The sequence below is a fragment of the Pristiophorus japonicus genome, chromosome 14 (genome assembly GCF_044704955.1).
Source record: "Pristiophorus japonicus isolate sPriJap1 chromosome 14, sPriJap1.hap1, whole genome shotgun sequence".
NCBI lineage: Eukaryota > Metazoa > Chordata > Chondrichthyes > Pristiophoridae > Pristiophorus > Pristiophorus japonicus.
Window position 1 is genome coordinate 21,157,122 of NC_091990.1, and position 23,121 is coordinate 21,180,242.

Genomic DNA, 23,121 nt, shown 5'->3' on the forward strand with positions numbered 1-23,121 from the left:
GCTCTCAACAATTTCTTTCATGGTGGGTGTATAAGGGATAGCCGGGTTTTGAGCGTCCTTTTCATTAGCAGCTCTGCGGGTGGAACCCCTGTGAGCGAGTGTGGTTGGGTTCTATTGGCCATCAGGAGGCGTGATAAGCGGCTTTGCAGGGAACCCCCTTGGATTCTGAGCATCCCCTGTTTGATTATCTGCACTGCTCGTTCCGCCTGGCCGTTTGAGGCTGGCTTGAACGATGCCGTTCTGACATGGTTGATACCATTTCCTGCCATGAAGTCCTGGAATTCAATGCTTGTAAAGCACGAGCCATTGTCGCTGACCAAGACGTCCGGTAGATCGTGGGCGGTGAACATTGCCCATAGACTTTCTACCGTGGCGGAGGATGTGCTTGAATTAAGAATGTCACACTCGATCCATTTGGAATAGGCGTCTACTACAACCAAAAAAATTTTTCCCACGAGAGGACCTGCGTAGTCCACATGGATGCGTGACCATGGCTTGGCGGGCCAGGACCAGGGGCTAAGGGGGGCTTCCCTGGGCGCATTGCCCAGCTGGGCACACATGTTGCACCTGCGAACACAAAGTTCCAGGTCTGCATCTATCCCTGGCCACCAAATGTGTGACCTGGCAATTACCTTCAACATGACAATGCCCGGGTGCTCATTGTGGAGTTCTCTGATGAGCACCTCTCTGCCCATCTGGGGTATGACTACTCAGTTTCCCCACAGTAGGCAATCGGCCTGAATCGAGAGTTCATTCTTGCGCCTGTGAAATGGTTTAAATTCCTCAGGACATGCCCCGTACGTGGCTGCCCAGTCCCCATTCGGGACACATTTCTTGACTAAAGACAGTAGCGGGTCTCTATTTGTCTAGACTTTGATCTGTCGGGCTGTCACGGGTGAGCCTTCGCTTTCGAAAGCTTCAACAGCCATGACCATCTCAGCAGCATGTTCGGTTGCCCCCTCGATGGTGGCTAGTGGAGCCTGCTGAGTGCATCGGCGCAGTTTTCTGTGCCTGGTCTGTGCCGAATTGTATAGTCATAGGCGGCTAACGTGAATGCCCACCTCTGTATGCGGGCCGATGCATTTGCATTTATGGCCTTGTTGTCGGCCAAAAGAAACGTTAGGAGTTTGTGATCTGTCTCCAGCTCAAATTTCCTGCCAAACAGGTACTGGTGCATTTTTTTTTACTGCATATACAGATGCAAGCGCTTCCTTTTCTACCATCCCGTAGCCCCTTTCTGCCTTGGACAGACTTCTGGAGACATAAGCTACCGGCTGTAACTGACCCTTGACATTAACATGCTGCAACACACACCTGACCCCATAGGACGACGCATCGCACGTTAAAACAAGTTTCTTACATGTCATATAGCATTAACAGATTGTTGGAGCACGCAATTTGTTATGCTCCATCAAAAGCCCTTTCCTGGCTGTCCCCCCAGACCCATTCGCAACCTTTGCGTAGGAGCACGTGTAGCGGCTCTAACAGCGTGCTCACTTTGGGAAGAAAGTTCCCAAAATAGTTCAGGAGCCCCAGGAACGAACGCAGCTCCATCGTGTTACGGGGTCTGGGTGCTCTCTGGATCGCTTCCGTTTTGGACGCAGTAGGGCTGATCCCATCTGCTGCTACCCTCATCCCCAGGAATTCTACCTCTGGAGCTAGGAAGACGCACTTCGCCTTTTTCAGTCGCAGACCTACCCGGTCCAGTCTGCGTAGCACCTCCTCCAGGTTGCGGAGATGTTCTTCAGTATCGCAACCCATGATGAGGATGTCGTCTTGAAAAACCACCATCCTTGGAATCGACATGAGGAGGCTTTCCATATTTCGTTGAAAGATCGCTGCGGCCGAGCGAATCCCGAACGGACATTTGTTGTACTCAAACAACCCCTTGTGTGTCGTGATGGTGGTCAGCTTCTTCGACTCACTCGCCAGCTCCTGGGTCATGTAAGCTGAGGTCAGGTCCAATTTTGAAAAAAGTTTGCCACCGGATAGCGTCGCAAAAAGGTCCTCCGCTCTTGGTAGCGGGTACTGGTCTTGGAGTGACACCCGATTGATGGTGGCCTTGTAATCACCACATATCCTGACCGACCCATCCGCCTTGAGCATCAGCACAATCGGGCTCGCCCAGTCACTGAATTCACTGGCGAGATGATGCCTTCCCTCAGCAGGCAGTCCAATTCACCTTCTATCTTTTCCCGCATCACATACGGCACCGCTCTGGCTTTGTGGTGTACTGGCCTGGCGTCCGGGTTTATGTGAATCACTACCTTGGTCCCCATGAAAGTGCCAATGCTGGGTTGAAATAGTGAGTCAAATTTGTCCAGGACCTGTGAGCATGATATTCGCTCCACAGAAGAAATTGCATCGACATCGCCCCATTTCCAGTTCATGACAGCAAGCCAACTCCTCCCCAGCAGTGCGGGACCATCCCACGGGACAATCCAGAGTGGCAACCTGTTCTCCGAATCTTTGTGGGTCACGACTACCGTGGCGCTGCCTAGCACCGGAATGATCTCCTTTGTATATGTCCGTAGCTGTGCGTCAATCGGCAATCATTTTGGCCTCCTGGCCTTGGACGCCCTCAACTTGACGAACTGTTTGATACTCATCAGGGACTGGCTGGCCCCCGTGTCTAGCTCCATTGATACTGGGATGCCATTGAGGAGCACTTTCATCATTATTGGTGGCGTCCTGGTGTATGAACTGTATATGTGCTCCACATGAACTCGCTGAACTTCAACTTCAAGCGATTTCCTCCATTTGGCCTTGTAGGGCTTACATCGGGCCTGTCCTCCTCGTACATCAACCTGGCTGCAGGCTTCCTACACATATGCGCCGTGACCGCTGATGTTGCAGTTTCTGCAGGTGTATTGCTGATACCTGCAAGCTCTGGCTGTGTGTTTGCCTCCACACCTCCAACATGAGCCGTTGTTGGAAACAAAAGGTCCATTACCAGTCGATTGTCTCTGACTGTCTCTGTAACTGTCTTTAAGCGCACCATTGACAGGTGTTGATGGCCCCATTACTGGCCGCATTGTCCCTTGCAATGGCATGAATCGCCGTTGAGCTAGCCATTGTCTCTGTTGAATTCCCCCTTTGGGTTCGACTACATGCTCGGGCATGTCCGATTGCCCCTGTCTGCCTGGAGAATTGTGTGCCGCGTTAACAATGTTGACTCTTTGTCCATTTGCTTCATTTAAACCAAGATTTTTGTCAAACATTATTCTGGTCTCTTCCTCCCCTGAGATAAATGCCTGGGCCATCAAAGTCGCCATTTCCAGGGTCAAGTCTTGGGTCTCAATCAGTTTCCTGAAAACCCCAGCGTGCCCGATGCCCTCAATAAAAAAAAGTCTCGTAGCATCTCCGCTCTGCATCTGGGAACTTACATAGGCTCGCCAGTCGCCGGAGATCTGCCACGAAGTCTGGAATGCTTTGCCCTTCTCGCCGCCGGTGTGTGTAAAACCGGTGTCTCGCCATGTGCATGCTGCTTGCCGGTTTAAAGTGTTCCCTGATCAACTTGCTGAGCTCTTCAAAAGTCTTGTCCGCCGGCTTCTCTGGCGCTAGAAGGTCCTTCATCAGGTAGTACGTCCTGGACCCACAAACCGTCAGGAGATGAGCCCTGCGTTTGTCGGCCGAATCCTGTCCCAGCCATTCCTTAGTGACGAAACTTTGCTGTAGTCTCTCAATAAAATCGTCCCAATCATCACCAACACAGTACCTCTCGTCTGTGCTGCTAGTGGCCATGCTCGCGTGGTTTAAATCCCAGTTTCTCGTCGCCAATAATATGTCCTTACTATACAGTATAAATGCCCATACTTGAGAGAAGGCCACTCTGTGACCAGTAACCTTTATTAGCTAGCACTGAAGTGAAGAAGGTGGGTGGAGCTTCCCCTTTTATACCTGAAAGTCCAGGTTAGGAGTGTCTCCCACAAGTTCACCACCTAGTGGTCAGATTTCTCACGGTGTACAACTTAGGTCAGTTTATACATGGGTTACAATGACAGTTGAATACATGAAAGAGGGGAACATGGAGGTGGTGGTGTTCCCAAGCGCCTGCTGCCCTTGTCCTTCTAGGTGGGTTTGGGAAAAGCCTTGATGCAGTGCATCCTGTAGATGTGGTTGGGGTGCCAATCAAGCGGACTGTTTTGTCCACCAGCTAAAGCTGTGTTGATGACCAAGTTTTTTTGAAGAGTTAGAAGATCATAGAAACATAGAAACATAGAAAATAGGTGCAGGAGCAGGCCATTCAGCCCTTCTAGCCTGCACCGCCATTCAATGAGTTCATGGCTGAACATGAAACTTCAGTACCCCCTTCCTGCTTTCTCGCCATAACCCTTGATCCCCCGAGTAGTAAGGACTTTATCTAACTCCCTTTTGAATATATTTAGTGAATTGGCCTCAACTACTTTCTGTGGTAGAGAATTCCACAGGTTCACCACTCTCTGGGTGAAGAAGTTTCTCCTCATCTCGATCCTAAATGGCTTACCCCTTATCCTCAGACTGTGACCCCTGGTTCTGGACTTCCCCAACATTGGGAACATTCTTTCTGCATCTAACCTGTCTAAACCCGTCAGAATTTTAAACGTTTCTATGAGGTCCCCTCTCATTCTTCTGAACTCCAGTGAATACAAGCCCAGTTGATCCAATCTTTCTTGATAGGTCAGTCCCGCCATCCCGGGAATCAGTCTGGTGAACCTTCGCTGCACTCCCTCAATAGCAAGAATGTCCTTCCTCAAGTTAGGAGACCAAAACTGTACACAATACTCCAGGTGTGGCCTCACCAAGGCCCTGTACAACTGTAGCAACACCTCCCTGCCCCTGTATTCAAATCCCCTCGCTATGAAGGCCAACATGCCATTTGCTTTCTTAACCGCCTGCTGTACCTGCATGCTAACCTTCAATGACTGATGTACCATGACACACATCATGATATGAGCAGACTCCCAAGTGGGTAACTTTAACCTAACTCGTCCATCGGGACACCGATGGAATCGGGTGCAATGCTGATATTAACACCCCGCCAGATTTTACTCTTCATTGGAGTCAACAGAGAGTAAAAATCGGCGGGGTGTAAAACTGGCGTTCTACCCGATCCCCTCAGTTTCCTGACTGGGGGTGGGGTTAGGTTAAAATTAACCCCTTGGATTCCCTCCTTGAGGCTTAGTCGTGATCTCGTTCATTTTGGTGACAGACAATTGCTGCTCTTCTTTCTACCCTGCCCCCACTCCCACCGCGAGCGCACTACAGAAATTGGAAAGCTTGAACAGATCATGTTCTCCCTGAGAAAGTGATGATTGAAAGGTGACCTAGTTGAGGTATATAAGCTAGTAATTGATACGGAAGATCGAGATTCGGAGAATTACTTCACAGTGAGAGGAGGGCAAGGGGACACGGGCTCAGACTAGTAATGGCTGGTGCCAGCAAGCTCTTTAAACAAAAGGTTAGCAACACATTGAATGGTCTTCCTGGTAGAGCAGAGGGAGCTCACTATCCCTGGAATTATTTAAGAATGATTAAAGAAACGATTAGCTGTCATGTGGAACTCACCACTCCCTATCTCTGTGACCTCCTCCAGCCCCACAACCCTCTGAGATCTCTATATTCCTCCAATTTTGACCACATATCCGTGGCATAACTCAGACCGCCTATTTTCACCTCCGTAACATTGCCTGTCTCCGCCCTTGCCTCAGCTCACCTGCTGCGGAAACCCTCATTCATGCCTTTGTTACCTCTAGACTTGACTATTCCATTGAACACCTGGCTGGCCTCCCACATTCTACCCTACGTAAACTTTGAAGTCATCCAAAACTCGGTTGCCCGTGTCCTAACTTGCACAAAGTCCCGCTCACCCATCATCCCTGTGCTCGCTGACCGTGTCCTAACTTGCACCAAGTCCCGCTCACCCATCATCCCTGTGCTCACTGACCATGTCCTAACTTGCACCAAGTCCCACTCATCCATCACCCATGTGCTCGCTGACCTATATTGGCTCCTGGTTAAGCAACGCCTCAATTTCAAAATTCTCATCCTTGTTTACAAATCCCTCCATGACCTCGCCCCATCCTATGTCTCTAATCTCCTCCAGCCCCACAACCCCCCGAGATATCTGCGCTCCTCTAATTCTGCCCCCTTGAGCATGCCTGATAATTGCTCAACCATTGGTAGCTGTGCCTTCCGTTGTCTAGGCCCTAAGCTCTGGAACTCCCTGCCTAAACCTCTCCGCCTCTCCAGCGCTATCTCCTCCTTTAAGATGCTCCTTAAAACCTACCTCTTTGACCAAGCTTTTGGTTACCTGCTCTAATTTCTCCTTATGTGGCTCGGTGTCAAATTTTTTGTCTTATAATTCTCCTATGAATTGCCTTGGGATGTTTTACTACGTTAAAGATGCTATATAAATACAAGTTGTTGTTGTTTTTGTGAATTTGGCCCACCGTTGGTGGCTGTGCCTCCAGCTGTCTAGGCCCTAAGCTCTGGAAAGCCCGCCCTAAAACTTTCCATCTCTACCTCTTTCCTTTTAAGATGCTCCTTAAAATGGTTCACTTTGGCCAAGCTTTTGGCCACCTGCCCTAATATCTTTTTATGTGGCTCGAAGTCAAATTCTGTACGATGACGCTCCTGTGAAGCGCCTTGGGATGTTTTGCTATGTTAAAGTCACCTGTATAAATGTAAGTTGTTGTATGGAACATAATGGTTCCTGAGCTGGAGGGACCATGGACTTGCCGTTCTGAGGCAGTTGTTGGCCTTGGATGTGTAATGTAAGATACAAATTTTTAATCTGGATTTCTGTTGGACTTAATTTTGGGTGAAGATGGAAAGAAACTTTGCCCAATTTTTTCTCGGGGAGGATAAGTGGCCGTGATAAAGTGGGATTGTACACGATAAGTGGCAGGGATGAGTTTGGTGGGTCACGTGGCCTTTCTTTCCAGTGCTTATTGTGTATGTCTATCAAAACAGGATGGAAAGTTAGAAAATTTTGAAATACTCCAGAGAATGCAGTACTTTGGGACCTTGGGAATGCCATCTGTGAAATGGTTCAGTTAGGGTCGAAGAATACTAATTGGAATAAATAAATTGAGGCAACCGAGATGAAAGGTCAAAAAGTAGATGCCACAAAAAGGTTGACAAGGCGAGAAAATGAGGAGAAAATCAAGAAACACTGGTTAGGTGACATGAAGGCTGAGTTACATAAGCCTGAAGATTGTCACATACAAAGACAGGGCAGGGAGTCGGGGATAAATTGCAAATTTGTCTCTCCTTAGAAAGATGGAAAGAAAAAGCTTGGATTTATATAATGCCTGCTCACAACCTCAGGTCATCCCAAAGTTTTACCTGCGCCGATTCATCGTCCCGCTGTTTGTGGGATCTTGCTGTGTGCAAATTGGCTGCCAAATTTCCTATTTTACAATATTGATTACACTTCAAAAGTACTTAGTTGATGGTAAAGTGCTTTGGGACAACCTTAGGTGGTGAAAGGCATTATATAAATGCAAGTTTTACTTTCCTTCTTTCTTTCTTTCTTTCTTTCTTTCTGTCTCTCTTTTTGTCTCTCTCTTTTTTTTCTTCCTTTCTTTCCTTCTTTTATTATTCTTTCTTTTCTTCCTTCTCTTCCTTCCAAGCAGTTAGGAAGGCAGATGCTATGTTGGCCTTCATTGCAAGAGGATTTGAGTACAGGAGCAAGGATGTCTTACCTCAGTTATTCAGGGCCTTGATGAGACCGCACCTGGAGTATTGTGTGCAGTTTTGGTCTCTTTAGCTAAGAAAGGATATATTTGCCATGGAAGGGAGTGCAGCGAAGGTTCACCAGACTGATTCCTGGGATGGCAGGACTGTCGTATGAGGAGAGATTGGGTTGACTAGGCCTGTATTCACCTAGAGTTTAGAAGAATGAGCGGGGATCTCATTGAAACGTATAAAATTCTGACTGGGTTGGATAGACTGGATGCGGGGAGGATGTTTACCCTGGCTGGGAAATCTAGAACAAGGGGTCACAGTCTCAGGATATGGGGTAGGAAATTTAGGACCGAGATGAGGAGAAATTTTTTCACTCAGGATGGTGAACCTGTGGAATTCTCTACCACAGAGGGCTGTGGAGGCCAAGTCACTGAATATATTTAAGAGGGAGGTAGATAGATTTCTAGACACAAAAGGCATCAAGGGGTATGGGGAAAAAGTGAAAATATGGTGTTGAGATAGAGGATCAGCCATGATCATATTGAATGGCGGTGCAGACTCGAAGGGCTTACTACTGCTCCTATTTTCTATGCTTCTATGTTTCCTTCCTTCGTTTTCTTCTTTCATCCTTCTTTCTTCCCTCCTTTCCTTTTTTGTTTCCTTCTTTCTTTCCTACTTCCCTCCTTTCCTACTTTTCTTCTTTCCAGCTTTCAGACAGGTTGAAGAAAGAAAGAAAGTAACACAAACTCCCGTGTATAAATATCTTCAAATGTTTTCATTTGCCTAATCCACATGCGCTGGCATCTCCACTTTTATCAAAATATCTAGTCATGTCTCCCACCCATTCAACACCCAAGTACCAAATGAGCTTCATCGGGAATCTAGTCTTGCCACTGGTAATCAGCCAGGTCCTGTCCATGGCTAGCTAGGCTAATTCACTGGTGTGTGCTGCTGTGTCCTGAACATTTTCAGCTGAGTTGACAATTAGGGTGACTGGTTTTTCCAACCCCTTTACATGGAGCTGACAATTAGGCAACTAGTCGAAAAATTATGGAATAATGGCTGGTTCCAAACATCTAGTGTGGACGTGAAGCTGGAGAAGCACCAGGAATTGGCGCTGTCCTCAAATAAAATCTCCTCATTTAGTTTCCAGAATCTGTCATCACTGTGTGAATACCAGCAACTGTTTTCTGTCAATCTGATCGGCAAGTTTATTTGTGAATTATTAGAGGGTACGGTAGCATGCTGGTTATGTTACTAGACTAGTAATCCGGAGGCCTGAACTAGTAATCCGGAGAAGTGAGTTCAAATCCCACCACAGCGGCTGGGGAATTTAGATTCAGTTAATTAATGAAATAAATCTGGAATAAAAAGCTAGTGTCAATAATGATGAATGGTAAACTACTAAATTGTCGTTAAAAACCCATCTGGTTCACTAATGTCCTTTAGGGAAGGAAATCGGCTGGTTTTACCTGGTCTTACCCGGTCTGACCTGCATGTGACTATGGACACATGTGACTCTGGACCCACAGCAATGTGGCTAACTCTTAATGGCTCTCTGAAATGACCTAGAAGCCAAACCGCTACAGCCCAATCGACCCTGCAAAGTCCTCCTCACTAACATCTGGCATTCCAACATCGTCGCTGGGTCAAAATCCTGGAACTCCTTCCCTGACTGCACTGTGGGAGCACCTTCACAACACGGACTGCAACGATTCAAGAAGGATGCTCACCACCATCTTCTCAAGGGCAATTAGGAATGGGCAATAAATGCCGACCTTGTCAATATTTTTTAAAAATTGTAACTATATATAAACATCGCTGCAGAGTCCTGGGCCCAAACATCTTCAGCTGCTTCATCAATTACTTCCCTCCATCATAAGGTCAGAAGTGAGGAGGTTCGCTGATGATTGCAGTGTTCAGTATTCCTCAGGTAATGAAGCAGTCCGTGCCACATGCAGCAAGATCTGGATAACATCCAGGCTTGGGCTGATAAGTGGCAAGTAACATTCGCACCACACAAGTGCCAGGCAATGATCATCAACACGAGAGAGTTCAACCACCTTCCCCTAACTTTCAATGTCATTACCATTGTCAAATACCCCACCATCAACATTCTGGGGCTCACCATTGACCATAAACTTAACTGGACCAGCCACATAAATACTGAGGCTACACAAGCAAGTCAGAGGCTGGGTATTCTGTGGCGAGTGTCTCTCCTCCTGACTCCCCAAAGCCTTTCCACCACCTACAAGGCAAAAGCCAGGAGTGTGATGGAATGCTCTCCACTTGCCTGGATGAGTGCAGCTCCAACAACACTCAAGAAGCTCGACACCATCCAGGACAAAGCAGCCCGCTTGATCGGTACCCTATCCACCAGCTTAAACATTCACTCCCTCCATCACCGGCGCACCGTGCCTGCAGTGTGTACCATCTACAAGATGCACTGCAGCAACTCACCAAGGTTTCTTCGACAGCACCTCCCAAAGCCACGACCTTTACTACTTAGAATGATAAGGGCAGCAGGCGTATGGGAACACCACCATCTGCAAGTTGCTCTGCAAGTCTCAGACCATCCAGACTTGGACATATATCGTCGTTCCTCCATCATCACTGGGTCAAAATCCTGGAACTCTTTACCAAACAGCTCTGTGGGAGTACCTTCACCACACGGACTGGAACGGCTCAAGAAGGCGGCTCACCGCCACCTTCTCAAAGGATGGGCAATAAATGCTGTCCTTGCCAGCGCCCCCGCATCCCATGAATAAATAAATAATAAATAAAAACATACACCAGTTGTCAGTAAACCATCCTCTGCCATTGCATCGTGATGTCCAGTAAAATAACCACTAAATCAAGGCTGGCTGAGGACATATAGGTGATCTATGTATAACTGGTCCATGGAATGAAGTGCATTCTCTTGTGTGTGGGGGAGGGGTGGAAAGGTACAAGCCGGACAAAAAGACAAGTGATTCATCAGATTCGGGTCGGCAGAGATCGATAAAATCTTACAGAACTGAAGGAGGCCATTCGGCCTATCGCGTCTGTGCCAGCTCTCTGAAAGAGCTATCCAGTTAGTCCCAATTCCCCAGCCCTTTTCTCACACTCTTTTTAATTTTTTTTCTTTTCTCGAATATTTATCCAGTTCCCTTTTACAAGCTATTCTGGATTCTGCTCCCAACACTGCTTCTGGCCAAATTCTATATCCCAACAACCTGGAGTGTGTTTAAAAAAAAAACACAGGCCTAGAAATTGGGGAACACTGGAAACCTGCCGGTGACTTTGGCACCAAGGATAACGACCACCGACTGAGAGAGCACAGGCAGTACTGGCACTTTGGTCCTGCCTGCTCATTGTCATCAGCCTGCCGCTGATTTTCCAGTATAACGTGCTCGTTGCAGCGGTAATCTCAGGAGGTCAAAGGTCACCACCAGTCTCCCCCTCGCAGGCTAGGGGAGCGGGGAAGAAAGGAGCGACCCCAACAATTGCCTTGCGCGCTCCAAAAATATTAGCTGCCACCTGCCGTTTATTGACTTTCTGTTTGTTTATGACATGAATGCAGCTAAAAGAGATCTTATAAGAGATCACCTTCAATTGTTGCACTGGAGTTCACCCATTGATTTACTGACCCACAACCACTTGTCGGCCTCCCAGAAAGCTGCCAGAAAATGCAACCCACGCTCCCCACACCCCCCCACCACTCAAGCCCTGCCAGGCTCCTCATGGCTATTTACACTGCTGAAAGACCTTTTAGCAGCAGCAAATACTGGCGTGAATTAGCGTGGGCGGCAATGAGGAGGGAGAACTCCAAAATGGAGGAGCTGGCGTTAACTCAGCCGATTGGCGTCACGCTTCACTTCATGAAGATACTCTCGCTGGTGGCAGGGAACGGCAGCGCTGCCGACCTGCCGCAAATGGCAGTCGCCACGGTACTCACCACCACCTGGCGGAGGAACACCGGCCGCCAGTTTCTCGCCATTTCATGGCGCGAACGGGTGGTGCAAACCACCGAATTGCTCGGCCGAAGTATTTTTCTAACCCCTCCCTTTTGCTCTTTAGCTGATGATAAATTTGTGCCCTCCACATTCCTACATTACAACAGTGACTACACTTCGAAAAGTACTTCGTTGCCTGTAAAGCGCTTTGAGACATCCTGTGGTCGTGAAAGGTGCTATATAAATGAAAGTATTTTATTTCTCTCATTATTGACTCACTGATCTGTAGAAATAGTTACCTGATCAAAGCTCCTCATAGTCCTCCTAATGTCAAGGACAACCGCTGTCATTTACTTTAAGCATTACAAATATATTAAAGGCAGTCACATCATTGGCTTTCGAATGGTTCTAAAGAATTTTAATTTCAAGTGCTCTTTTCATTCAATTTATTTTCTGTTTGACCTTTAGATGTTGTTTTAAGTTATGTCTGCTGATGATATCACCTAGGTATGAGGTTCAGCAAGTTATTGACACTGGGAATGAGACCTGAAGGGTGTGTCAAATCCAGTGCATGTCTTGCTCCCAGGGCCAAGTCCAGAGATTTTCACCAACTGTGATTTCATCAGTATTTCTTGCTTTAAAAAAAAAGTCAACTGCCAGAGGAAGTTTGAGTTAAATTCTTCATTGCTCGTCGTGTGATATCTACTAAAGTGTCTTTCCTTTGTTTGTAGGCCGTTGATGGTCATCACACAGAAAGTAACAAAGTTGGCATTCGAACTTCATGATGGTAAGAGTTGAACTGAAAGAAAGAAATACTTGCATTTATATAGCACCTCTCATGACCACCGGACATCTCAAAGCGCTTGACAGCTAATGAAGTATGTTTGGCATGTAGTCACTGTTGTAATGTGGGAAACGTGGCAGCCAATTTGCGCACAGCAAGCTCCCACAAACAGCAATGTGATAATACTTGGAAAATAAGAATCTAAATGGGGAATAGGAGCAAAGGGATCTCAGAGTACAAATACACAAATCACAAAGTATTGTCACAGGCTAACAAGACCGTAAAAATCAAACCAAGCACTGGATTTATTTCTAGAGGGATAGAATTGAAAAGTAGTGCTAAACTTGTATCGAATCTTGGTTAGACCACACTTAGAATATTGTGTGCAATTCTCGTCACCATATTATAAAAAGGATATAGAGGCACTGGAGAGGCTGCAGCGAAGATTTATAAGGATGATACCAGAAATGCGAGGTACACTTATTGGGAAAGGATGAACAAGCTGGGTCTCTAATAGAAGTCTTTAAAATCATGAAAGGTTTTGATAGAGTAGATACACAGAGAGAGTGTTTCCACTTGTGGGGAAGAGCAAAACTAGCGGCCATCAATATAAGAGTCACCAAGAAAGCAAATAGGGAATTCAGAAGAAACTTACTTACCCAAAGAGTGGTGAGAATGTAGAACTCGAAAGAAAGAAAGACTTGCATTGATGTAGTGTCTTACACAACCTTGGGACGTCCCCAGGCGCTTTACAGCCAATGAAGTACTTTTCAAACGTAGTCACTGTTGTAATGAAGGAAATATGGCAGCCAATTTGCACACAGCAAGGTCCCATAAACAGCACTGATAATGATCAGATAATCTGTTTTAGTGATGTAGATTGAGCGATAAATATTGGCCCCAGGACACCGGATGTAAATGCACAGCGCAGTACAGCATTGAATAATACAGACAAGAAGGTCATTGTTTCAATTTTCCCATTGGTGCAGAGTTAGTCTATCTTAGCTGGGGAACGATGCAGCCATTATAATTGGCCTCAGATGATTTTAGGCCTTAATTGGATCGAGTCAATCAGGGTTCCCACCGCTGATTGTTTGCTGCTGCCCTCTGCTGGAAAGTATCCATGGCCGCTGAGTGAGGGAAGCATTGGACCCAGTGTGATGCCCCAAGCCCGTGATAACAAGTTTTAACAGGGAACTGATAGGGTAGAGAGAGAGAAACTGTTTCCGCTGGTTGGGGAGTTTAGGACTTGGGGGCATAGTCTAAAAATTAGAGCCAGGCCTTTCAGGAGTGAAGTTACGAAACACTTCTACACGCAAAGGGTGTTAGAAGTTTGGATTTCTCTTCCGCAAACCCCAGTTGATGTGAGGTCAATTATTAATTTTAAATCTGAGATTAATAGATTTTTGTCAACTAAAGGTATTAAGGGATATGGGGCTAGAACCCGCACTTTTTTTGCATGCTTAACGCCCACTTAACACCCATTTTACTGCTGAAATGATGTATCACGCCCATATATCGCCCATTTTGGTACAAAATGAAAACTGCCGGGCATTTTTCGGAAACTTATCGCTGAGCGTTACTTTCCCCATGTGCTTAATGCCGAGAAAAAATATTAATGCCCGCCCACTGATGTTTGTCCTAAAGAGCATATTTACCCAAACTAGCGGCCATGGAGATTGCCCATCGTCAATTTCACCACCTCGCACGCATATCGCCCACAATATCGCTCGCTCAAAAAAACGCCCACAAAAAGTGGAACTAACCGGGACGAACGCCAGCGGTGTGGCTGGCGTTTGTTAAATCCCACTCTTGTGTGAGGAGCTGATATCTGAAAGATTTGCCTGAAAGAGCGCTGATGTGAGTGACAACACTGACACACTGCTGTGTGGGTGCAGCTCAGATATCAATGGTGCCCATCACCTTGGTGCCAGTTAAAGTTCACGTTGATTGATGTTAAGTTGTACTTCATGGTAAGCAATCACCAGTGTGTAACGGTCCAGCTATCTGAGACAATGTGCAATAAGGTTATGTTCAATAACAAAAATTTAATACCAACATTGGTCTGAAATCAGAAGTATCACAGCCAATAACACCCAATCCCCGCCCACGCCCCACTTTTTCCACCATTGACATAAATCACTTGTTCAACATGTCCAGCAACACAGAATACAAAGGCAAAGCAGGAGCGTGGTCCCCAGCCCCCATACATTGCAACACATTGCATACACCCAGATGGAGTTATAACACGGCCATCACACCTCATTTTTCTTCCCCCCTCCCCTTCTTCTCCCCACCTCTACCCCTTCCCCTCCTCACTGCACGCGCCTGGCCGAGGAGCTCCTCAGGCGGTGCCTCATTGGAGGGTGGGGGGGGGGGGGTGACAGCCGAAGCGCTGCTGGTGCGGATACGGGAGAGGACGGTCCCGAGGTGGGAATGTGCTCCGAGCCAGAAGCAAGATCCCCCGAGTTTAATGAGATTTGCCACTGGAGGCGTGAACAGGTTCAGCCGGCATTCCTTCAACACTGCGAGGAGGAAAGGGAAGGCATTACTTCCTGGCCTTGCGTCACTGCTATGTCCGTAGTTGTCAGTGTAACATTGGCAGTGTTCCTGCTCTTACCTGGAACTGGGCAACAACTTGCATTTAAATAGCACCTTTACTATAGTAAAAACGTCCCAAGGTGCTTCACAGGAGCATTATCAAACAAAATTAAGCCACATTAAGAGAAATTAGGACATTTAAGGAGTGTCTTAAAGGAGGTGAGGCAGAGAGGTTTGGGGAGGGAATTACAGAACTTAGGGCCTAGGCTGCTGAAGGCACGGCCGGCAATGGTGGCGTGATTAAAATCAGAGATTTGCAAGAATACAAAATGGACTATATTTGGAGGTAACCAAACACTTGATGGATGCGGTCACCACTGATTTGGAATAGCAGGTCACAGCGTATCACTACATGCTCATCGCAGTAGACACACAGCCGTGGTTCAATTGATAACTCTCCCTCGGCTCTGAGTCGGAAGGTTGTGGGTTCAAGCCCCACTCCAGAGACTTGAGTGCAGAATCTAGCCTGACCCTTCCAGTGCAGTACTGATCGAGTCCGAAGTGCTTTCCTTCAGATATGACATCAAAGTCAAGAGAAAGACTTGCATTTATATAGCGCCTTTTCTGACCTCAGGCTGTCCCAAAGCTCTTTACTATCAATGAAGTACTTTTGAAGTGTAGTTACTGTTGTAATGTAGGAAATGCGGCAGCCAATTTGCACAGCAAGCTTCCACAATGTGATAAATGACCAGATAATCTGTTTTAGTGATGTTGGTTGAAAGATAAATATTGACCCCAGGACACCAAGGATAACTCCTGCTCTTCTTTAAAATAGTGCTGTGGGATCTTTACCATCCACCTGAGAGGGACTCGGTTTAACGTCTCATCCGAATGATGGGACCTCTGACATTGCAGCACTCCTTCAGTATTGCACTGGTAGTGTCAGCCTGGACTTTGTGCTGACGTTTGCCAGTTAAGATGGGTGTGAACGACCCCTTGGCAACTATTCGAAGAGGAGCACAGGCATTCCCTCGGATCCGATCCCTCTCCATCGCCACGTGTTTCCGACACATTTCCAGCGACATTACAGCGCCGAAGAATATTCCGAGCCAGAGTGTCCTGGCCAACATTCCTCCCCCACCAAAACATGGCTCTAAACAATTTGCGGGCTCTTTCTTTGCGTGCATTGGCTGCTGTATTTACTTGTGTGCCATCAATCACTCCACTTCAAAGTAGTTTGTTGTACTTGAAGTGTTTTGAGATGTGATGAGGTCCATTGATTGATGAAAGTCTTTTCCCCAGTCTTTCATCGTCTCCCAGTAAAACAATGCATTTGTTTTTTACATTTGAACAATCTCAAACCCTGTTCGTCTTCATTCCATTTAGGTCTGGCCCGAGATGAAAAGGAACTGAATCCATCCCAGAAACGTTTAGCGGTGAGGTAGGTACAGAATGTGCATCGAGGAAGATATTGGTTGAAATTGCAATGTGTGATATCCGCTGATTACTGTGTTTGTGTGTAATCCCTTCATCTGCTATCAGTCAAAGGTATTAATCCAAACTGGTAAAATTCTTCAGGAAAATAGAAGACAATGGAATCCTGCATGAATGGGTATCATTCCTGATGTCGTACAATCTGATTCAACTCCAGTGATTAGAATTGTACTTATTCACTTCTAGTAATATTTGTAGCATTTGTTATTCAATGAGTTTCCAGCCACATATCCGCAGCATAACTAAAATCGCCTTTTTCCACCTCCGTAACATTGCCCGCCTCTGCCCCTGCCTCAGCTCTTCTGCTGCTGAAACCCTCATTCATGCCTTTGTTACCTCTAGACTTGACTACTCCAACACACTCCTGGCCGGTCTTCCACATTACACACTACGTAAACTTGAAGTCATCCAAAACTCGGCAGCCCATGTATAAACCCGCACCATAGAAACATAGAAACATAGAAAATAGGTGCAGGAGTAGGCCATTCGGCCCTTCAAGCCTGCACCACCATTCAATATGATCAAGGATGATCATGCAACTTCAGTACTGCATTCCTACTTTCTCTCCATCCCTTTAGCCGTAAGGGCCACATCTAACTCCCTTTTGACTATATCTAACGAACTGGCTTCAACAACTTTCTGTGGTAGAGAATTCCACAGGTTCACAACTCTCTGAGTGAAGAAGTTTCTCCTCATCTCGGTCCTAAATGGCTTACCCCTTATCTTTAGACTGTGACCCCTGGTTCTGGACTTCCCCAACATCAGGAACATTCTTCCTGCATCTAACCTGTCCAATCCAGTCAGAATTTTATATGTTTCGATGAAATCCCCTCTCATTCTTCTAAATTCCAGTGAATATAAGTCGAGTTGATCCAGTCTTCCTTCATATGTCAGTCCTGCCATCCCGAGAATCAGACTGGTGATTCTTCGCTGCACTCCCTCAATAGCAAGAATGTCCTTCCTCAGATTAGGAGACCAAAACTGTACACAATATTCAAGGTTTGGCCAAATCACGCTCACCCATCACCCCTGTGCTTTCTGACCTACATTGGCTCCCGGTTAAACAACGCCTCGATTTCAAAAATTCTTATTTACAAATCACCCCATGGCCTCGCCCCTCCCTATCTCTGTAATCATTTTCAGCCTCACAATCCCACAAGATGTCTGCGCTCCTCAAATTTTGGCCTCTTGAACATCCCTCATTATAACTGCTCAGCCATCGGTGGACGTGCCTTCAGCTTCCTGGGCCCTAAGCTCTGGAACTCCCTCCCTAAACCTTTACACCTCTTTCCTCCTTTAAGACACTCATTAAAACCTACCTCTTTAAACAAGCTTTTGATCATCTGCCTTAATTTATTCTGTGGAGCGGGTGTCAAATTTATCTGTTTGTCTGTAACACTTGTGCAGCGCCTTGGGACGTTTTACTACATTAAAGGTGCTATATAAATAAAAGTTATAATTTTATTAACATTATTCATTTTAGTTAAGTAACAAACAACAAGAACTTGCATTTATATAGCGCCTTTAACAAAGTAAAACATCCCAAGGCGCTTCACAGGAGCGTTATCAAACAAAATTTGACACCGAACCACATTAGGTGATATTAGGACAGGGTTTGGTCAAAGAGATATATTTAAAGGAACGTCTTAAAGGAGGAGAGAGAGATAGAGAGACGGAACGGTTTAGGGAGGGAATTCCAGAGCTTGGGGCCTCGGTAGTGTGCGGCATGACCGCCAATGGTGGGGCAATTTAAATCGGGGATGCGCAAGAGATCAGAATTGGAGGAGTGCAGACATCTCGGAGGGTTGTAGAGCTGGAGGAGGTTACAAAGATAGGGAGGGGCGAGACCATGGAGGGATTTGAAAACAAAGATGTGAAACTTACCAGAAAAGACTTCAGAGCTTCAAAGGAGGGGGAGAGAGAGAGAGGGGGGGGAGGGGGAGAGAGAGAGGGGGGGAGGGGGAGAGAGAGAGAGGGGGGGAGGGGGAGAGAGAGAGAGAGAGAGGGAGGGGGAGAGAGAGAGAGAGAGAGAGAGAGGGGAGGGGGAGAGAGAGAGAGAGAGAGAGAGAGAGAGAGAGAGAGGGGGGAGGGGGAGAGAGAGAGGGGAGGGGGAGAGAGTGAGGGGGGGAGAGAGAAAGAGAGGGAGGGAGGGGGAGAGAGAGAAGGGGGGAGGGGGAGAGAGAGAGAGAGGGGGGAGGGGGAGAGAGAGAGAGAGAGAGGGGGGAGGGGGAGAGAGAGAGAGAGGGGGGAGGGGGAGAGAGAGAGAGTGTGGGAGGGGGAGAGAGAGAGAGTGAAAGAGGGGGAGAGAGAGAGAGAGAGTGAGAGGGGGGGAGGGGGAGAGAGAGAGTGAGAGGGGGGGAGAGAGAGAGAGAGGGGGGGGAGGGGGAGAGAGAGAGAGGGGGGGGGAGAGAGAGAGAGGGGGGAGGGGGAGAGAGAGAGAGGGGGGGAGGGGAGGGGAGAGGGAGAGAGAGAGAGGGGGGGGAGGGGGAGAGAGAGAGAGAGAGAGAGAGGGGGGGGAGGGGGAGAGAGAGAGGGGGGGAGGGGGAGAGAGAGAGGGGGGGAGGGGGAGAGAGAGAGAGAGAGGGGGGGGGAGGGGGAGAGAGAGAGAGAGAGAGAGGGGGGAGGGGGAGAGAGAGAGAGAGGGGGGGGAGGGGGGAGGGGGAGAGGAAGAGAGAGAGAGAGAGAGAGGGGGGGGAGGGGGAGAGAGAGAGAGAGAGAGAGGGGGGAGGGGGAGAGAGAGAGGGGGGGAGGGAGAGAGAGGGGGGGAGGGAGAGAGAGAGAGAGAGAGAGAGGGGGGGAGGGGAGAGGGAGAGAGAGAGAGAGAGGGGGAGGGAGGGAGAGAGAGAGAGGGGGAGGGAGGAAGAGAGAGAGAGGGGGGGAGGGGGAGAGAGAGAGGGGGGGGAGGGGAGGGGAGAGGGAGAGAGAGAGAGGGGGGGAGGGGGAGAGAGAGAGAGGGAGGGGGAGAGAGAGAGAGGGGGGGGAGGGGGAGAGAGAGAGAGGGGGGGAGGGGGAGAGAGAGAGGGGGGGAGGGGGAGAGAGAGAGGGGGAGAGGGAGAGAGAGAGAGAGAGGGGGAGGGGGAGGGAGAGAGAGAGGGGGAGGAGGAGGAGGAGAGGGGGGAGGGGGAAGAGAGAGAGAGAGAGGGGGGGGAGGGGGAGAGAGAGGGGGGGGGAGGGGGAGAGAGAGGGGGGGGAGGGGGAGAGAGAGGGCGAGGGGGGAGAGAGAGAGGGGGGGAGAAAGAGGGGGGAAGGGGGGGGAGAGAAAGGGGGGGGAAGGGGGGGAGAGAAAGAGGGGAGGGGGGTGGAAAAAGAGGGAGGGGAGAAAGGGGGGGGAGAAAGAGGGGGGGTGGAAAAAGAGGGAGGGGGGGGGGAGAGAGAGGGAGGGGAGAGAGAGAGAGAGAGAGAGAGAGGAGAGGGGGAGAGAGGGAGAGAGAGGGAGAGAGGGAGGGAGGGAGAGAGAGGGAGAGAGAGAGGGAGAGAGAGAGAGAGAGAGAAGGAGGGGGAGAGAGAGAGAGAGGGATAGGGGGAGAGCGAGAGAGAGGAAGGGGGGAGGGAGAGAGAGAGCGCGGGGGGGGGGTGTCTGGTCGGGGAACAGGAGCACGGGTCGGGTCAGTTGGGGGGGGGAGCGGGTGTCTGGTCGGGTCGGATCAGGGGGTGTCGGGTCTCGGGTCGGGGCAGCGGGGGGAGCGGGTATCAGGTCTCGGGTCGGGGGGGGGGAGCAGGTCTCGGGTCGGGGCGGGGGGGGAGCGGGTGTCGGGTCGGGGGGAGCGGGTGTCTGGTCGGGGGGGGGAGCGGGTCTCGGGTCGGGGCGGGGGGAGGGGGGGAGCGAGTGTCGGGTCTGGTCGGGGGCGGGGGGGAGCAGGAGCTGGCCGTGGGAGGAGCCTCATTCACGCAGCCCCAGTGAGGCCATTGGGCCAGGGCTAGGGGCTGCGTGCTTCGGGCCCCTCCCACACAGTTCGGCGCCTGGAGCTACTGCACTTGCGTGCCGACTGTAGCGCGCATGTGCAGAGGTCCCGGCACTGTTTTCAGCGCCGGGACCTGGCTCCGCCCCCCCATAGCTCGCGCTGGCTGCGCCGAGGTCCACAGGACCTGTAAGTAGGTGGAGAATACCGAGGATTTTTTTAGGCGCGAAAAACGGGCGCCCAGCTCGGAGGGGCGCCCGTTTTTTTTCTTGTGGAAACTTGGGCCCATAGACACTGAAGAAACCACAGTAATATTACAATAATATCTGTTGACCAGGAATGACCCAAATAAAATTTAAATATATATTTAAACCTTAATTTGAAGTAAAAACAAGGGGCAGCAGAAGTAAACTATCATCTCCATTTCTCTATCTCCCTTTCTCTCTTTCCCTTTTCTCTCTCTTTCCCTTTTCTCTCTCTTTCCCTTTCTTTCTCTCTCCCATTTCTCTCTCTTTCCCCTTTCTCTCTCCCGTTCTTTCTCGCTTTTCTCTTTCCTTTCTCTCTCTTTCCCCTTTCCCTCTTCCCCCATTCCCTCTCCCGTTTCTGTCTCTCTTTCCCTTTCTCTCGCTCCCCTTTTTCTATTTGTCTTTTATTTTTCCCCTTTGCTGTGCTCCGCTCTCATCCTTTCCTGAAGGTTAGCCCCTCGCTGGTTGCCCCCAGATACCTTATCTCAAGTTGTCATTCTTTTTGTGTGAGCCTAGATGGCGAGTGCCAGCTGGCTTATTTGACTGCAGCAGGCGACACAACTGAGCCTGAGCCTATCCTCTTTTAATGTTCACACACCTGCACTTCCAGGTGATTCAAAAACCTCTGCATTAAAGAAAGAATGTAATGCCTTTCATGAACTCAGGACATCCCAAAGTGCATCACAGCCAATGTACTTTTGAAGTATTGTCACTGTTACAATGTTACTAAGTTAACATCTGAAGTCTCACAGCCTAGTGGTATCTGCTTATGTTGGTTCAACAAGGCCATGCACCCTAGCTGGTATTGCAACTGGATGATGTAATTTACTTGAAACAGACTTTTGAAAGCCATTTGCACTATGTATGAAATTGCAAATAAAATCGGCAATGACTCAATTGGTAAATGCACTGCCTATTGTGTAACTCTGCCGACACTGACTAGAAAGGTCACAAGATGAATTGCTGGGCAGTGTCGCAGCAGTGGAATGAACATCACAAATGGGCTTGATGCCACCGGAGACTGGTGAAGCTGGGATTGTTCTCCTTAGAGCACAGGAGGTTAAAGGGAGAGTTAATCTGGGTGTTCAAAATTATGAGGGGTTTTGAAGGAGTAAGTCAGGAGAAACTGTTCCCACTGGCCGGTGGGTCAGTAACCAGAGGACACAGATTTAAGGTCATTGGCAAAAGAACCAGAGGTGAGATGAGGAGAATGTTTTTTATACAGCGAGTTGTCATGACCTGGAACGCACTCCCTGAAAGGGTGGTGGGAACAGATTGAATAGTATCTTTCAAAAGACAACAGAATAAATAACCGAAGGACAAAACATTGTCGGGTTGTGGGGAAAGAGCAGAGGAGAGGGACTAATTGGATAGCTCTTTCAAAGAGCCGGCACAGGCACGATGGGCCGAATGGTCTCCTTCTGTGCTGTGTGATTCTATGATTCTACAGCCCTGGGATAGGAAGGTTAAGACTCAGCCAGTCCCACACCTGATTACAGCAGAGTGACTTCTGTTGGAAAGTGTTCATGAGTTGACATTTGGCTGTGATGCCCCTTGAGTGCTCCTTGTCACTCAATGGAATCACACATGGACAATAGCCATTGTGTGAGACACTGGAAGGTACCCTGATGCTTGTGGAACTGTATCTCAGCGGGCCAAGACTGCAGGAGAAGCGGGGAGACAACTGAAGGGAGATATTGCGAAAGGAAAAATGTAAAGTGAAGTCCCTGCGCTCGCGAGTGGAATGCCCCACATCGAGTGCCCCCCACAATCAAGTGCCCTACACACACGCGTGCCTTGTGTTAAAGTGCTCTGATGCAATATCTTATGTATGTGGAGCTTTCCCTGCAATATTTTTGGAGTAAGACATTTTTATTGGCGCTTTCAGGCGAATACCAAGTCTACTTGAGTACCTCAGCTACAGCCTCAACTTCATGGGCATCCTTGCAGGACCTCTGAGCTCATTCAATGATTACATCACCTTCATTGAAGGCAGAAATTTTGAGGTCGGAACGAACCACCTTGCTAATGGGAAGAAGAGCAGCAAGCACCCACTGAATGAACCTTCAGCTCTGGTATGCTGCTAAATTGACCTTTGTTTTATATAAGAAAACTGTTGACCTTTAATGGGTAGAAAGCGAAACGGCCATCTTGGATTCCTTTATTAGGGTTGCCAACCCTCCAGGATTGGCTTGGACTCTCCAGGAATTAAAGATTAATCTCCAGGATGTTGCTGCGATACAAAACGTCATAGGGGCATAAAATAAACAATTTTCTGTTTTGTTTATTAGTTATAGAAATATTGGCGACGGGTCTGTTTGACATGCTGTGGGGAGTTGGAAGTGGGGGAGTCATGTGACGAAATCTCCAGGACTATGTCCAGTCAGATTTGGCAACCCTGTTCTTGACCCGTTGTTTGAAGTATAAAAATTCTCGATATATGTTTTGTGTCCAGCCATCGTCAGTTGGAAAGAGTGTAAAAAGAAAAGACAATGAGATAAATCAAGAGGTAACGATTAGTGATGGAGAAGGGGCGGGACTTGGTAAAGATG

At 48.4% G+C, this 23,121-nt stretch overlaps 1 protein-coding gene across 3 annotated transcripts in view; it reads left to right on the top strand.

The window, feature by feature from the left end:
- The window catches only part of LOC139279304 (lysophospholipid acyltransferase 2-like), a 93,833-nt gene that overhangs the window by 45,694 nt on the left and 25,018 nt on the right, over window positions 1-23,121 (top strand). For all 3 annotated transcript variants that reach the window (XM_070898432.1, XM_070898430.1, XM_070898431.1), the window contains 3 exons: window positions 12,338-12,393; window positions 16,318-16,372; window positions 22,458-22,644. In XM_070898432.1, the coding sequence (XP_070754533.1) occupies window positions 12,338-12,393; window positions 16,318-16,372; window positions 22,458-22,644 (298 nt within the window). The remainder of the gene's footprint in view (window positions 1-12,337; window positions 12,394-16,317; window positions 16,373-22,457; window positions 22,645-23,121) is intronic.